Raw genomic sequence first — 15589 nt, forward strand, 5'->3', positions numbered from 1 at the left:
CTTGTGACGGGCTGGGCTGGGAGCTGTGTCTTTGCCCAAAGCTCAGTTCAGCCGCGGCTGGAGAGGGAGATTCAAGCTTTGGAGATTCACATATTTCAACAAATGTTTACTGAGTAGCCACCATGTGTATATCCGATACTATTCTTACACAGAAATCCTTGCCCTTACATCCTGGTGGCAGATGGAGGTAAACTATGTGCAAATATATAATATCATGTTAGGGAATAATAATGCTATAAAAAAACAAAGCAGGGGTCAGGGGATCAGTTATAAATATGGGGTCAGAGAAGATCTCACTGAGGAAATGACTCCTGAGGTTTCTGGGAAAAGAGTATTCCAGTTAGAGGGACAGCAGGTGCAAAGGTCCTGAGGCCGGGGCAGCTGTAGAAAATGGCTCTGGAGTTCAGGGAGAGGTCAGCACCATCAGCCTGTAGATGGTATTAAAAGCTGTGGAACTGGATGAGATCATCTTTAAAATGCAGAAAGAGAAGCATCTGAGTACTGAGCCAGTCAGTGTCAGATCAGGGATCCTCACCCAGTCTGCGCAACAGAACCACCCGGGGAAGTGGAAGAAGGTAACAACGCCCAGGTACCTTCCCAGATCAACTACGTCAGAAACTGGAGGTGGAGCCCAGGAACCAGCATTTCTTTTTAGCACTCCCTAGGTAATTCTAATGTCCAGCCAGGGCTGAGGACCACTGCTTTAGCCTGAGAAGGCACAGCCAGTGAGGTCGGCGGAAAATTTGGACAGGGTGTGTCCCAGTAGCCAAGTGAAGGAAGTTTCCAAAGGAAGGGAATGATCAGTTCATCAGGGTCACATTGCCACATAAAGAGAGGTGCTGGGAACCTTGGCAAAAGCAGTTCCGGCGAAGGGGTAGGGAAGAAAGCCTGGCAGGAGCTCGTCACGGAGAATCGAAACTCATTTGAATCCTGCTTCAAGCAAACGAGGTTCCCCCCTTTCTTCTGCCGCCCCCCCACCTGCCCCGGTTCAAGCCGTTGTTTCTCAGTCTAGTTGTACAGGACACAGCTCCCTGGCCCATGCTGGTGTGATGAGCCTTGCGCTCCCCCGGCTGAGGCAGTCGGTCGCCAGTCGTTGGTCGGCCACTCACAGCAGCTCACGGCAGCTCTCACCAGTAGCCGCACGGGCTGCTCATGGTGGCACACGGTAGCCCACGGCAGCTCACGCCAACCTCCAGCTGCTCACAGCAGCCCAGCTCCAGGGAGAGCCATTGTTCACCATCTTAGCTGTAGAGGGCGCAGCTCACTGGCCCATGTGGGAATCGAACTGGCGACCTTGGCACTAGGAGCTCGGTGCTCCAACTACCTCAACCACTAGTCCGGCCCCACGAGGTATTTTTAAAATGAGGCTGATGAGGCAATTGGTACTTGAAAACTTAATAGATATTTGATGATATTGAAGAAAAATTATCATTACATTTTAAAAATGTGATAGTGATATGGGGTTATGTGAGAAAAAAAACTCTAATCTTTGAGCAGTGTTTACTGAAAAATTTATGGATGTCTGGGATCTGCTTCAAAATAACGGAGGGATGTGGGGTTAGCAGACACAAGACGTCCATGAGATGGTAAGAACTGTACATGGGGCTTCAGTATACTATACAGCACGGACTATTTGTGGTCAGGAGAGAGAGGGGAAGAGGAAGGAGGGAGGGAGGGACAGACAGAGGGACGAAGGAAGGAATGAAGGAAAGAAGGAAGGAAAGGAGACAGCAATACAGAAAAACCCTCTCACCAGTTTTGCCAAAAGGAAATGGGGGTGGAGCAAAAAAGTCAAGTCCTTGAGCAGGAAAGACAGGATGGGCTCCACTGTCCCAGAAGAGTGGTAGCCACAGATGGGAGCCCAGATGCAAGTGGGCTGGGAAGCTTGATGGTGGGAGGGTGAAAAAGTTCTCATCAGCAGAATATTTAAAAATAAGCAAGGTCAGCTGAGAATGAAGAGAAGCACTAAGATTTAAAGTAGTAATAATAATGGGGAAAAGCCGTGGTTTCCCTAAACTCGGGCCTCCCCTCACAGGCATGCTCTCAGACCACACCCTGGACGGACTCAGCTGCTTTCCTCTCCTGGCGCCTGAGCCCCGGGCTTGCTCAGGCACCAGGCCCGGAAGAGCTGGGCTCAACCCACCCCAGACTCTCCAAGCCAGGAGGACAGTGCTCCCCGCAGAGCACGCTGGGAGGAATGGCCGTCACGAGACTGTGCCAGACCCCATGGCTGTGGGGAAATGTGGGTGGCACACTCCAGCAAGCCAAAAATGCCTGACTCAGAGCATTTTAATTAGGGTTATTCCCACTCTCTGCTCTGAGCTGCCACAGCCCAGCCCTCTCCGTCTTGTCTTTCTTATAGACATACAACCACAAAAGGATTTCTAGTTCTATGGTCGGCATCAAGAACTCCTTCCAGAATTGGTCCCTAGCAGATTAATTTACAGGTAACTGTGAAAGATTGTAAGTGGCCAAATGAAAATAAGACTGTCACAGGTGCCCTCCTTTCTTTCTCCCTAGTCAGTCAAGACTAAAGAGGCCGTGCCATTGCTCAGGAAACAGATGGGAGATCTGAAATCGAACTCTGCTGCCTGCTCACAAGCTGTACTGTGGCGGGAGAGGGTCCCACTCCTATATTTGCAGAGCAGGATAAAAATCCGGCCCCAACGACAGGAGTCTGCGAGGCTGCAGAGACACAGGGCTGTAAACGTGTCTGTGTGAACTGGCCGGCCACCGTGGGGCTCACTGCATCCCTGCTCAGCACACAGAGGGCACAGACCTATCAATGCACGAGAAATCTGCTCTCTCTTCCGCTGCCCAGGGAGGAGGTCGCCAGGAAACAGCAGCGTCCCTAGTGGCTTGCGGAGACCGGGGATATTTAAATGACAGAATGTTTAGAGCAGCAGGCCAGGTCTAGGGGTGGAAATCCAAAAGCAGAAAAGAGCCCAAATGAAGGAAGGGTGGACTGCCGCCTGACCTCAAATCACCTCTTTTAGAAATTAAGTCCAGGATGGCCCTGTTACATGAGCTCAACTCAAACTCAGAGCCACGAGCTGCAGGCCACCTAATCCCTGAGGCTGCCTCTTGCTGGGGGCTGCTGCAGGTGTGCTGGGGGCGAGAGGTGAGTCTTGTGGAAAGTGCAAGGGCACTGCCTATCTTGCCTTTGGAATTCTACTCACAGAGTGGCGACTGATGGGTGAAACCACCCCTCTGGGCCTCAGGGACATTCACCTTCTTTCGGTGGCAGACCTTCAGGGGAAAGGCAGAGATCAAGCCACGTGATACTGTTTATTACCTATGGGGTTGAGATGTCTCCAAACCTTGACGCCTAGACACTCCCAGGGAGAGGGACCCTAAGAGGGGTCAGTGACAGCTGGAGAAGGGTTGGTGTGGTTAGACCTACCCAATGTCCCCTTCAGGAGGCCACCAAATCGACTTCCCCACCCTGGTCTTGCACCAGCAGCCTGCGCTGGCTGCAGGCACAGACGCTCATGGATCAGACGAGAAAGGCCAGTGCTGACCATCCATCCCGTCAAAAATAAACAAGTAAACAAATAAATGAAAAAATAAGGCAGCAGGCTGGAGTCTTTTAGGTTTCAGCAAAGCTAAGAGCAATAATGCCTGTTTTACATAATCCAAGGAATGGAAGGCCACAGCCAACAGCTTTCTGTGGAGAATCTCCACTGGAATCTCAGACAAGGCTGGGTGGAGTTGCAAGCACACTTTCCTGAGGCCTCTCATTCCGTAAGAATGCCTTGAGCAGGAGGGCATGTGCAGAGAGTTGGAGTGAGCGCGAGACAGGCTATCAGTGAATGAAACTTTGGCTTCTGAATGGACTGAAAATCAGAAAAAGAATCACTTAGCCAGAACCCTCATTTTCAGGCAGGGAGACTGGGCCCAGGGAGGTGAAGGCACCTCCTGGCTGTGTCCAGCGGTCCTTCTGTTTCACTGCGGAGTCTTGGCCAGATGTGCTCAGACACCCAGAGGTAGCTTTCCTGGAGCTCCTTTTGCTTCCATCCCACCTGGGGATAAAGCGAAGGTCAGAGCACCAGCTGTAACCATCTGGAAAGTCCTCATTCCACACCTCGCTGAGGAGGGCAGAGGGGCCTTGGCCCATTCCCAACACTCTGTATAACGGGGGGTGAGGAAAATGTCAGGAATGTCCTCATTGCTTCTTTCCTAGAAAACATGAGTGTCTACAGAGGCTTCAGCCAGCTGGGTGTCCACTGCTCCACCAACCCTAGGCAACCACAATGCTGCTGACTTACTCTCATAATCTTAAAATATCTTAGATCCCACCCCACTGTAGCCTGAAAAAAATCTTTCATTTCAGTGACAATCAATTACAGTAGATTACTGAACTAGAGAACCCAGAAATCACCCATACATGAGAACCAATCAGAGCTCCCGCAATTCAGAAACTATCAGACTGGTTTCTCGGTGGCCATGAAAAACTGTCTTTCAGCCAATGCCCCTGTCTAGGAGGGGCTTGTGCCCACGCTGGGTGGCATCCTGGGACTGACTGGGACCCCCACATGTAGAGTTGTCATAAAGCGTGTGCTGTTTGTTTGCCATGGGCCTGCATTGTTCCGTAAGCATGCTGGGTGGAACCAATGTTTCTTAACCATTCATTTGCCACTAAACACACCCAATTATCCAGCTTTTTTTCCCACCTCCCAGATCATTACTCATTTGCCCTTTTGCTGGGGAGCTGTTAGGCTCTCTCTTTTACTGGCAGCTACTGCAAGATACCGTGTTTCCCGAAAATAAGACCTAGTTAGACCATCAGCTCTACTGTGTCTTTTTACTGCGTCTTTTGGAGCAAAAATTAATATAAGATCCGGTCTTACGTAAGACCAGATCTTATAAAGGACCAGGTCTTTCTTATATTAATTTTTGCTCCAAAAGACACATTAGAGCTGATGGTCTGGCTTGGTCTTATTTTTGGGGAAACACGGTATACAGCAGGGAAAAGCTGAAACAAGCAGGTACTTGAATTATCCGTGGGTTTCATTTTTTTATGTTTCTTTGGGGTGTTGGAACAATGATCGCAGAAGGAGACTGGCTCAGCTGGGCACAGATCTTTGGATAATTTGACAGAACATGGTTTCCAAAAGCAGTTAAGTGCTTCTCCTTTCTGGAAGGAGAGTGTCCCAGCCCCAAGGTCCTAGGATTGTTTTGCCTCTGAACTCAGCACAGGGCTTGACCTCTTCTGAAGGAACCAAGGACTGCTTTCAAAGTGGGGAGGAAAATGGTAAGAGGTTCTGCCAACAGGTCCCTAGGCAAACACCAGGGACCTAGAAGCCAACCAATGGCCTGAAAGAACACGCACACTCATGATTCTACTCCACACTTTCACTCCTGGAATTGGAGCAGAAGCTGGCAGAAACTCTGTACTGTTTTCTGAGAGCTCCACATTCAATGTTCCGTGGCACTGGTGGGAGGAGGGAGTTTTTCAAAGGCTCATTTCAGCAGTCTTTCAAAGACAGGGAGCCTTCACTGGTTCGGTGTTCATCTTTCACTTCCCTCTTCCTTTGCTGTACCTACGTGACCTCATGAAACCTTCCTCTACCCGAACAACCATCTTGTTGCTAAGGAAAATGGCCACCAAGTCGCCGTCTAAATCACAATATTAGGTTGTGAGGGCACTGGGGGGTCCCTGGCCTTCATTCCAAGGCCCGTGCAATCCAGTCCGAGACTTTAGAGGCTGAAAATGTAAATAGAGTTAAGAAGCATGACAAGAACTCCACGGATCACAAATTAATGGTTATTAAAGGCCATTAGGAAGGCCTGGGGTATACACCTACTCCACTGGGATTTGTTTAACGTCTGTTTCCACTTCTAGGGTGTAAGCCCCAAGGGGCAGGGGCTTGGTGAGTTCGGCTCACTGATACCTGTGACAAGAAGAGGGCTCAGCACATCACAGGCACTCAACAAATATCTGTTAAATGAATAGCAGTTTTATGGAGGACTGGCCTGTGGAGAAGGGTTATCTATTGTAATTTCCAAGCAGATATCATGGAGATGAATAAGGGTCAGAGAAATGGAAAGAGCAAGAGCCAGAAACATGGGTCAGGTCCAGCTCTACCCCTTAGCAGGGTTATAATCTTGGCCAAGTTACGTCCCTCAAGCTCACTTCCCTCACGTATGAAACCGGGATCATGACCCATCCTGCAAGCTTGTTGTGAGCCTGACTGAGGAAATGTGTGTAACCAGCAGGTGCTCCGTAAGTTAAGCGTGAGGATTCCTCTGGTATTAGTACACCCTTCCTCTCAGTGTGTTCGGACATTGCACGCCTTAGTGGTCCGTAACACCCGAAATAAAGAACTTAGGGTGAAAGTGTGAAGAGAGGTTGACTATTTACAAAGCTTGAGTTTGGAGATTTTTGTGGATTTCAACTATACAACAGTCCTTTCCTTGTTCTCATATATTACTGGGTTTCTTTTTTTATTATCTTTTTTATTTTTAATTTATTGGGGTGACATTTGTTAGTAAATTTACATAGATTTCAGGTGTACAATTCTGTATTACATCATCTATAAATCCCATTGTGTGTTCACCACCCAGAGTCAGTTCTCCTTCCATCACCATATATTTGATCCCCCTTACCCTCATCTCCCATCCTCCAGCCCCTTTCCCTCTGGTAACCACTAAACTATTGTCTGTGTCTATGAGTTTTTGTTTCTCATTTGTTTATCTTGTTCTTTTGTTGTTTTTGGTTTATATACCACATATCAGTGAAATCACAGGTTTCTCTGCTTTTTCTGTCTGACTTATTTCACTCAGCATTATACTCTCAAGATCCATCCACGTTGTCATTACTGGGTTTCTTAGACTCTGTTAGTTCCAATTCTTAAGTACAGTCACCCAGGCAGGAAGGGAGATGATAGGAAACTAAGACTTTCTTATGTATTTCTATAATGTTTGTAAACACTTATAAGCAAAGGGGAAAAAGATAAACTACAAGTACTTTGACAAAATGAGGCAGAAAGTGGCAGGGCCAATTGCTTTGCTAGCAAGTTAGAGGAACCATTCTCAGGACGCGGGACAGTTATACTAACCAATAGATCAATGGCCTGACCTTCCTGTTCCAGCCAAACTGACTTTCCCAGAAACTGTCCTTATTCTCCTGCCTCAAACAGTACTCAGAAGGCCTAGGATGTTTGCACCATAAGCGAGCAGCAGTAAGGACAAGGCTGGAAAGCAAAGTTAGCCCAAACTAACCTGCCCTGCTGCCTACTTTAGACTCCCAAGGAGGACAGCTCTGGGTCCAGAGGGGGTCACTCCACATTGCACTTGGGGTTCCAGGTTCCAAGTGAGAAACCTGCTTCCTCAGCAGCAAGGCCACTAGGGAAAGCCTGCTCTCCGAATGGAGAAAAGCCCCACCGCCTTCCTGGGACAAAAGGGCACCGCCAGTTCAGTAGCACCCTCCTCTTGCCGTGGTGAGTCCTGCTACCTGAGATGAGCACAGAAGACTCGAGGGGGGAGAACGACCCACCGAAGAGCCCATGGTACCTACAAATGCCAACCTTCCTTTCCCCTCAGTGCCCACACTCCCAACACCAGCTTTCTTTCCCCAGTAAAATGTGTCCTCGCCGCTCCGTCCCTTACTCCGCATTACTTTTTAGACCTCACGGTTTTGTCAGCCAGCAACAGATTTTCAATTTTGCTGGGAATTTCTTTTCACAATGGGCTCCAGCTGGATGAGTTTTCAGGGGGACCTGCAGGAATAGTCATCGCTTCAACTGAAACTCTGAGTGTCAACTGTGACTACAGGGTGACCGCAGAGACAGCTGTAGCCCACCCCGACTGAAAAGCGGGCCTGCTGCTGCCACGTGGCAACCTGTTTCTGTCTAAGCCCAGGTGCAGCTGGGTGTCTGCCAGGCCTCCACTCATCAGGCAGGGCCCTTCAGTCTGGATGGGCCTAAGGCTACAGCCACGCCACGGAGAAAGCGAGGGCCCAGGGCATTCTGCGCAAGGACAGAAAGCACCCCAGTGTCACAAGGCTCCAAACAGAAACCTAATGTTAGAGAAGCATTTTGTAAAAGGAGAACCATATCTTAAAATGGAATGGGCGGGCAGGGCTCAGAGAAAGCCGTTACCCCTTCACTAGTGTCCAATGCTGGCCCTGGAGGCTGCCTCGTGGGGTCAGGTGCGCACATCTGTAGTTCCTGGCTAGGGAGTCTGGGCCCCTCACATCTCTCACCAGACAGCCTCTCCTCTGTGAGAGAGGAAAGGCGCAGAGAAAGAGCTACTGCCAACATGAGGACAGGCAGGGGAAGAGGAAGTGCGGAGAAGCAATTCCGATCCTTAGCACTGCAGTTTATAAAATGTGTGTGTAGATATTATTTTCTTTAGATCTCTGCCTGGGTGACTCAGGTCAGGGTTTTTAGAACTCTTAAGATTTTTAAACTATTAAGAGTTTCTCTATAAAGCCAGAGGGAATGAAAGTATTGACTGAAACCAAATGGTCAGTGTAATTCCCACATACATCTAACTACCAGGCCCTCTCTAGAAACGAGCTGCCCCAGCTAATTTTTAGTGGACTGGCAGGTCTCACCTGCCTGAAGGAGTGGGAAAATGGCCACCACTCATGCCAGCCTTTCCAGCGGCAGTGACAGGCTAGGCTGGACATGAGTGCTGCTTATTCGCCAGCCTCAGTGGACCCCAACCTGGAGACCCCTACCCCACACAGGGTGTGCCTGGCCAGAAACAGGAGCTCACTGAGACTGCCGACACTGGAGGGGCAGCGTGGGAGCCGAAATTGAGGTGGTGAGAGGCCTAGGTTGTCCTGGGTGAGGCAAGCTCATCCTGACCCAGGAGCATTCCCTGAAGGACGGTTACGTTATCAAGTCTCATTTATTTACCCTGTTCAAAGGGAGCGGAATGGGGGCTGAGGAGATGGAGGACAGGGATCGCTTCCTTTTTATTTTATACACTTCTGGGTGTGTTTTTTAAAACCACCCCTCATTTTCTTGGACTAATGTCTAATTCTCCTATCCTAGTCACTATCCCTTGGTGAATGCAATGTCACCTCCTTAGGCAATCTCTCCTGGCCACGTCGTCCACAGCAAATTCCCCTGTCAATTCTTTGTCACATCACCCTGCCCAGTGCCTTCCTAACACTTAACACCATCTAAAATCATCTTTGTATTGGTTTGTCTACTAATTTACCACTCATCTCCTCCTACTGGAATATTCACGACATGAGGCCGGAGATCTTGCCCACTATGACCCTCCCAGGGCCTAGGACAGTGGGGACATATTGGAAGGTGATCAGTAAATATTTCGGAAAAACTGAATACATGGGCACATGATGGAGTTTACTAGAGTCCACATTCATTCTGCAAGCCTGACAGAATGTGCAAAATCACAGTTACACGACAGATTTGGTTGACTATAGGACGGGTCACACCAATGTCTCTGAAAGTGATCCCTAGCCTACCTCGATGAGGACTTTTTCATGTGCGCACACAGGTACGTATACAGAGTACAGCCTGCCAAATCCAGCCTGCTGCCTGTCATTGTAAACATAGGTTACTGCAACATAGCCACACCCAGACATGTATGGACTGTCTGTGCTTGCTTTCAGCTACAAGGGCAGAACTGAGTGGCTGTGACAAAGATCATATGGGGCTGAAAATATTTACCATCTGGCCTTTTAAGAAGAAGTTTGACAAACTCTGAGCTTGAAGAAACAGAGACGTGCAGTGTAAGACTTTGACTGAAAACTGCACAGTTCACACAGACACTTGCAGGTGATGATGCTAATATTTTATTTAGGCCCTGTTATGTGCCAGCTCTTGTGCTGAAGGCTTGAAGTGTATTAGCTTCTGTAACTTCATGCTCATCAGAACACCACGAGTAAGTTGTGACTGCTGAGGCGAGCTGAGGCCCAGTAATTTGTCAGGTTCAGCACAGTCCGTGAGAAACCCAGACCCAGGTCTGTGCACCTCTGAAACCTGCTTTTGGATTCACTGTGCTATACAGCTTCTATGGCCAGCCCTTTCCAGCCACGTGTAGCAGAACCCCCAGCACTCCTGAGACTAGTCTGTCTCCTCAGGGTCCTTAGGAGACCACCTGGATGTCCCCACTTACTTTTTGTACTGTACCAATTTGTCAAGACTCAGCTAAGGCCTCTTTCTCTGAGGGCTTCTCTTTGCCTTAGCGATTTTTTAAATTCTCCTTTCGACCAATGGAGGAAAGTTGGAGGGCAGTGACTGCTTCTTACAGCACAGAGCCCTTGTTCATACTGCTCCTGCAGGCAGCACTCCCACTCCTCAAAAAACAAAACAAAACTCTCGTGAAAATCACAGTGTTTCCTCCCATGGAGAAGATGTAACTTAGTAGAACCATGGGCCAATGCAAAAAAACACTGTCTTTGACTAGGACGTTTCTCTTTAACTATAAACATAACAAATCAACAAACACAATCTTTCATCATCGGTACCTGGGCTGTTTCTGCTTCTCGCTCTTTCTAGAACACATAGAACTTGCTTTCATGGTTATCATTTTTATTTACCCGTACTAACTATTAAACTCTCCTATGTCTCTAACCCTACGGGAATCCTACCTTCACATCAAAACACAGGTTCCGGGGCCGGCCCTGTGGCTCAGACGGTTAGAGCTCCGTGCTCCTAACTCCAAAGGCTGCTGATTCCCACATGGGCCAGTGGGCTCTCAACCACTAGGTTGCCAGTTCAATTCCTTGAGTCCCGAAAGGGATGGTGGGCTGCGCCCCCTGCAACTAGTTGCCATTGCAACTGGACCTAGAGCTGAGCTGCGCCCTCCACAACTAAGACTGAAAGGACAACAACTTGAAGCTGAACGGCACCCTCCACAACTAACATTGAAAGGACAACAACTTGACTTGGAAAAATGTCCTGGAAGTATACACTGTTCCCCAATAAAGTCCTGTTCCCCTTCCCCAATAAAAAATCTTTAAAAACAAACAAAAAACACAGGTTCCCTTGGATGCTGTGATAACACCCATGTCACCTCTGTGGTGTTCCAGTGCATGTTCACCATCGCAAAATCCAGGTGTGAAAATAGCCAAACTTGACAATACTGCTTGGGGAGTGGTTACAGTTGACGGTGTAGTTTTTGGGAGAAGAGCCAGGGGATGGGCTGATGATTATGTTCTGTTTCTTGATGTACCATGTTTCCCCCAAAATAAGACCTACCCGGAAAATAAGCCCTAGCATGATTCTTCAGGATGACATTCCCTGAACATAAACCCTAATGTGTCTTTTGGAGCAAAACTTAATATAAGACCTGGTCTTATTTTCGGGGAAACACAGTAGGTTCTGGATATGTGGATGTGTTGTGAGAAGGCACCTGGCTGTACATTTGGAGTAGATATGTTCTAGTTTCTGTTAAGCATATTCTATTTCAATAAAAATGTAGTAATACACAATGGATCTCTGCAAATGTAGTAATACACAATGGATCTTTTTTTGCAGAAATATACATCTCATTTTCTTCATGCAATATCTTTTTAAGAGGATCAGTAAAACCATTTTACTAGTGGTAGGATGGAAGGAAAAAGCTGAAGTGACTCTCAAGATGCCATATAACAAATTTAGGTGAGACTAGCGTTCCAGGACAGATGTAATCCCAAGGCTGCTAGCCCTAAACGCCTACTCCTATAGCCGAACTGACTTCTATGAGAAGCAAATGCACTTCACCATGCAAAACTCATAAAACAGCTCTCTGACACACAGCTTGCAAAGGAAGTAGGTAACAAGTCTGGATGGTGTTGTATAACAACTTTCAGGTGGTGAGGCATTCAGCCATCTTCAGACCTTGTAAAAGTGAGGACTTGGCTCTACCACAAACCGACAGAAAAAGCTACCACTTATGCTACAGACTGAAGATTTGTACCACCCCCCTCCCCATTCATATGTTGAAATCCTAACCCCTAATGTGATAGTATTAGGAGGTGGGTGGGGCCTTTGGGAGATCACGAGGGTGGCACCCTAATAAAAGAGACCCCAGGAGAGCTCCCACACCCTTACCCCATGTGAGGACACAGGGAGAAATCAGCAGTCGCTACCTGGAAGAGGGAAACTGTGACAAATAAAATTGTTGTTTATAAGCCACCCATTCTATGATATTTTAGTTATAGCGGCTCAAACAGACTAAGACAAATTATTAAGATGGGATCAAACATCGTGCTAAACACTCTACAGACATGTACCTCTCCTTAAATCTTCCCAACAGCCCTCATTTTATCCCTGTTTTACAGGTGTGAAAACTGAGGCACGGAATGGGTGAGGATAGGTTCCAAGGTTCCAGGGTTATTAACTGGCGGGGCAGGGATTCACTCCAGGTAGCCAGACTCCAGAATCCATGTTCATAACCGCGAAGCTAGTCAGGCCTTTGGTTGTGATGCACCTGGGGACAGGTTTCCCGTTTCTAGCGTGCAACTTACATCTTCCGGCCGGCATGCATTACAGCTCAATAAAAGTGCTTGTCCAAACACATACAATTATAATAATCTTGACAAACAACTCTTTCATGATTTACTCCTCTGATTGACAGAGTGGATCTCTGCCTTCAAAAGATCCGTGCTCACACAGATGACTGTGCACGTCTATCACCTTTCTACCCCGGACTTGCCCCATTTATTCGTGAGAAATCCAAAGACAAAACGCCTGGCCTTCCTGAAGCCATAATCAGTCCTGATTCGATCAAAAAGGTCAGCAATCTTTCTTTTTCTTCCATTACAAAACATGTACTGCTTTTTGACAAAGTAGTATTTGCTCATCCTGCACTCCTTGAGTCAACAAAAACTATACCCCAATTGCATCAGCCAAGCTCAGGAAAATTAAATAAACAAAACTTTTGTTGGGTATCTGTTTTTAGTTGTGCTTTGGGAGCAACATTTTAGTTAAGAGCATGTGGAATCTATGTTTCTTTTTAAGCCTTACTGATCTTTATGCCAGGTAAAATTGCTTGCCTATGTTACTTTGGAGGAATTTAAGTGGGGGAAAAAGTTATTTAAACATAATTGTTGATTTAATTAATTGTCTTCATTTTGGTTTGCCGAAATGATAAAATGTAATGTGACGAGCCTTTCCATCCCCTCTAAGTCATCCCTACCCCCAGTTTCTAAGACTTCCAGGTGAGCGAGGAATTGGGGAGAGGGGGGGGAATCCAACCACATTCCTCAAATGACTGTCAATTCCGGTTTGGTTTTAAGCGAATATGAATTCTACCTTCCAGCATGGACCCTTTTTCAGATAAGCTGACTTCCTCGCACGCAGTGACACACCCTTAATAGATAACATTTTTTTTTCTATCTGGAATTGGGACAATGATCTCTGTTGCAGGAGCCCCACGCCGCAAACTGAGTGTCGGTGGTGTCACCATCCAAAAGGCAATCTCCCGGTGCTTCAGGTTCTCAACCAACGCTCTGAAAAGCCTCTTCAAAACCACCATCCTTGAGCAAGATTATTCCGGGAAGCTCCCAGGAGCCGAGGCAATGGCACCCAGAACTGACAACTGCAGGCCGCGTGTCCCGGGTCGCTGGCCCGACTGTGGACTCCCGGAGATGCAGGAGCCCGGGGAGCACCGCGGACACAGGGATGCGGCGAGACGCGCTGCGGGCCGGGGTCCTCCCACCGCTTTTCTGCAGCTCGAGTGGGGGTCCCGGCGGATCGCGGCCCCTCTAAGGGACGCAAGACCCTCGGGCCTGTCTGGGGAAAGCTCTGAGGACACTGACCTCAACTTTGTTTTTTAAAAATAGCTCGTGCGGCCGCGGCGCTCACGTGAGTGGCCCCGCTTCCCCTCCATCCGCCCCGGGTGCCCGGCGGCGCCTCGACCTCGGGGTCGCCGAGGGGAAGCGTGGTGTCCCCGAGCCCTGGTGACACGAGGGACCCCGGCCCGGGTGAGCGACCCGGGGTAAGGAGGGCCCGCTGGATGGGGTCGGGGTCCCGGCCGCTGGGTCCGGCTGGGGTTCGGGGCTGGGCCGGGAGAGCAGGCCGTGCTCACCTTCTTCACCGACAGCGAGATGTTCTCCAGGATCCGATCCTTCACCTCCCGCGGCTCCATGTCGCCGCCGCCGCCGCCGCCCCGCCGCCGCCGCTTCCCGCGCCTGGGGCCCGGGGCCGCCGCCAACCGCTGCCGCCGGCCGTGCAGGGGCTCCGTCGTGCCGGCCGCGGGGCCCGGCGCCCGCCGCCCGGCCGTCGCCTCACCCGGCCCCTCGCTCCGCCTCGGCCCGGCGGCTCCCGAGCGCGGCCGGCGGGGAAGGAGGCCGCGGGCTGTGCGCCGCGGCGGCGGCGGCGGCGGAACTGACGTCAGGGGGCGGGGCCACGCCGGCTGTCAGCTGGGAGGCGGGCACCGCCCCGGCGACCGGGCGCTCCCGGGCCGCGGAGGTCCCCGCAGGTCCCCGCAGAGACGTCGGGCCGCCAGCACCCTGTGCTCGTCAGCCACGGACCCCGGGACCCCAGAGACCCCTTCAGCCCGCAGACCCCACCTGAACCCTGCCTCTATTTACCCGGGGGCGCCCAGAGGCTCCCCCGCCATACCGGCAACCCCAAGACCCCCTCAGTGCACGGACCCCCGCTCCTTTCAGCCTACAGACCCGGGCTCCCTGGCTTTGGCAACTTAGAGACCCCAGCACGCCCCCTCGACCTGCCCAGAGCCCCCAGCCTTCGGGCCCTCACTGGTCACCCTGCCTGGCCCTCCCCTCCTCAGCTCCTCACCCTCACCACCCAGTCGGAAACTTGCAGGCTGTTTCAGCTGCCTGGTGTTCTTCCCCACCTCCAAATCACGTCCTCCGTCCCAAAGCCCCTTTGGGCTCTTACCCTTATCCCACTTCTTCAGTGGGTCCCAACTCCCTCAGCCCTGAACCCCACCATAACAGTGCCCCTTAACCCCCCAACACATCCCTCTCCAAATTCACGGTCTCTTAAAGCCACCTGCACTCAGAGTGCTTAGTGTGCTACCTGGCTCGCTTAATTCATTTGGTCCTGATACATCCATCCATTAGACTCTCCTTTTTATTGTTTCTTTAAATGTCAATATATACTTTTTTCCACTTTTTAAAATTGAGATATAATTGACATATATTAGTTTCAGTTATACAACATAATTCAATATATGTGTATATGACAATAATCACTGCCCTTTTTGTTACTGAGACACGCCAATTCTCAGCTTCATTTCCCCAAGTTCCCTCTTCTCTGCCCAAGCCACCCCACTCTCAGCCTCCCAGACCTTGTCACCCCAGTACCTATCTGAAACACTGATTCTACAGGTTATTCTCGAGGGACCCCACCCCATACACACCCAAAGATCCCTCCCAACCCCTCAGGTTCCCCAGGAAGACCCAAGATGATGGGTATTTTGTTTTGTTATGTGAATGGATGAGGGGACAACAAAGTATGAGGAAAAGGAAAAGAGAACAAGTACTTGAGAAATGGATTAATATCATTCTATTACCACCTCAGGATCTAGGGCAAGAGTTGTTTATAAGAAGGATGATGATGATGGTAGGTGTTGAGTCCTGACGATGGGCCACGCACTGAACTCAGTGTTTGCATTTGTCTCTCGTATCCTCATACAATAATTCTTGTACAGAAGA

General features: G+C 49.6%; 1 protein-coding gene across 2 annotated transcripts in view; it reads right to left on the minus strand.

Moving 5' to 3' along the window:
• PLEKHM2 (pleckstrin homology and RUN domain containing M2) overlaps positions 1-14222 on the minus strand; it is a 36411-nt gene extending 22189 nt beyond the window's left edge. Inside the window, exon 1 of one of the 2 annotated variants that reach the window (XM_081055398.1) lies at positions 13996-14222. In XM_081055398.1, the coding sequence (XP_080911524.1) occupies positions 13996-14055 (60 nt within the window). In that variant the 5' untranslated portion in view covers positions 14056-14222. The remainder of the gene's footprint in view (positions 1-13995) is intronic. The other variant, XM_081055397.1, reaches the window with a different exon arrangement.
• Positions 14223-15589: the final 1367 nt, after the last annotated feature.

This window comes from Rhinolophus hipposideros (genome assembly GCF_964194185.1).
Source record: "Rhinolophus hipposideros genome assembly, chromosome: 8".
Classification (NCBI taxonomy): Eukaryota; Metazoa; Chordata; class Mammalia; order Chiroptera; family Rhinolophidae; genus Rhinolophus; species Rhinolophus hipposideros.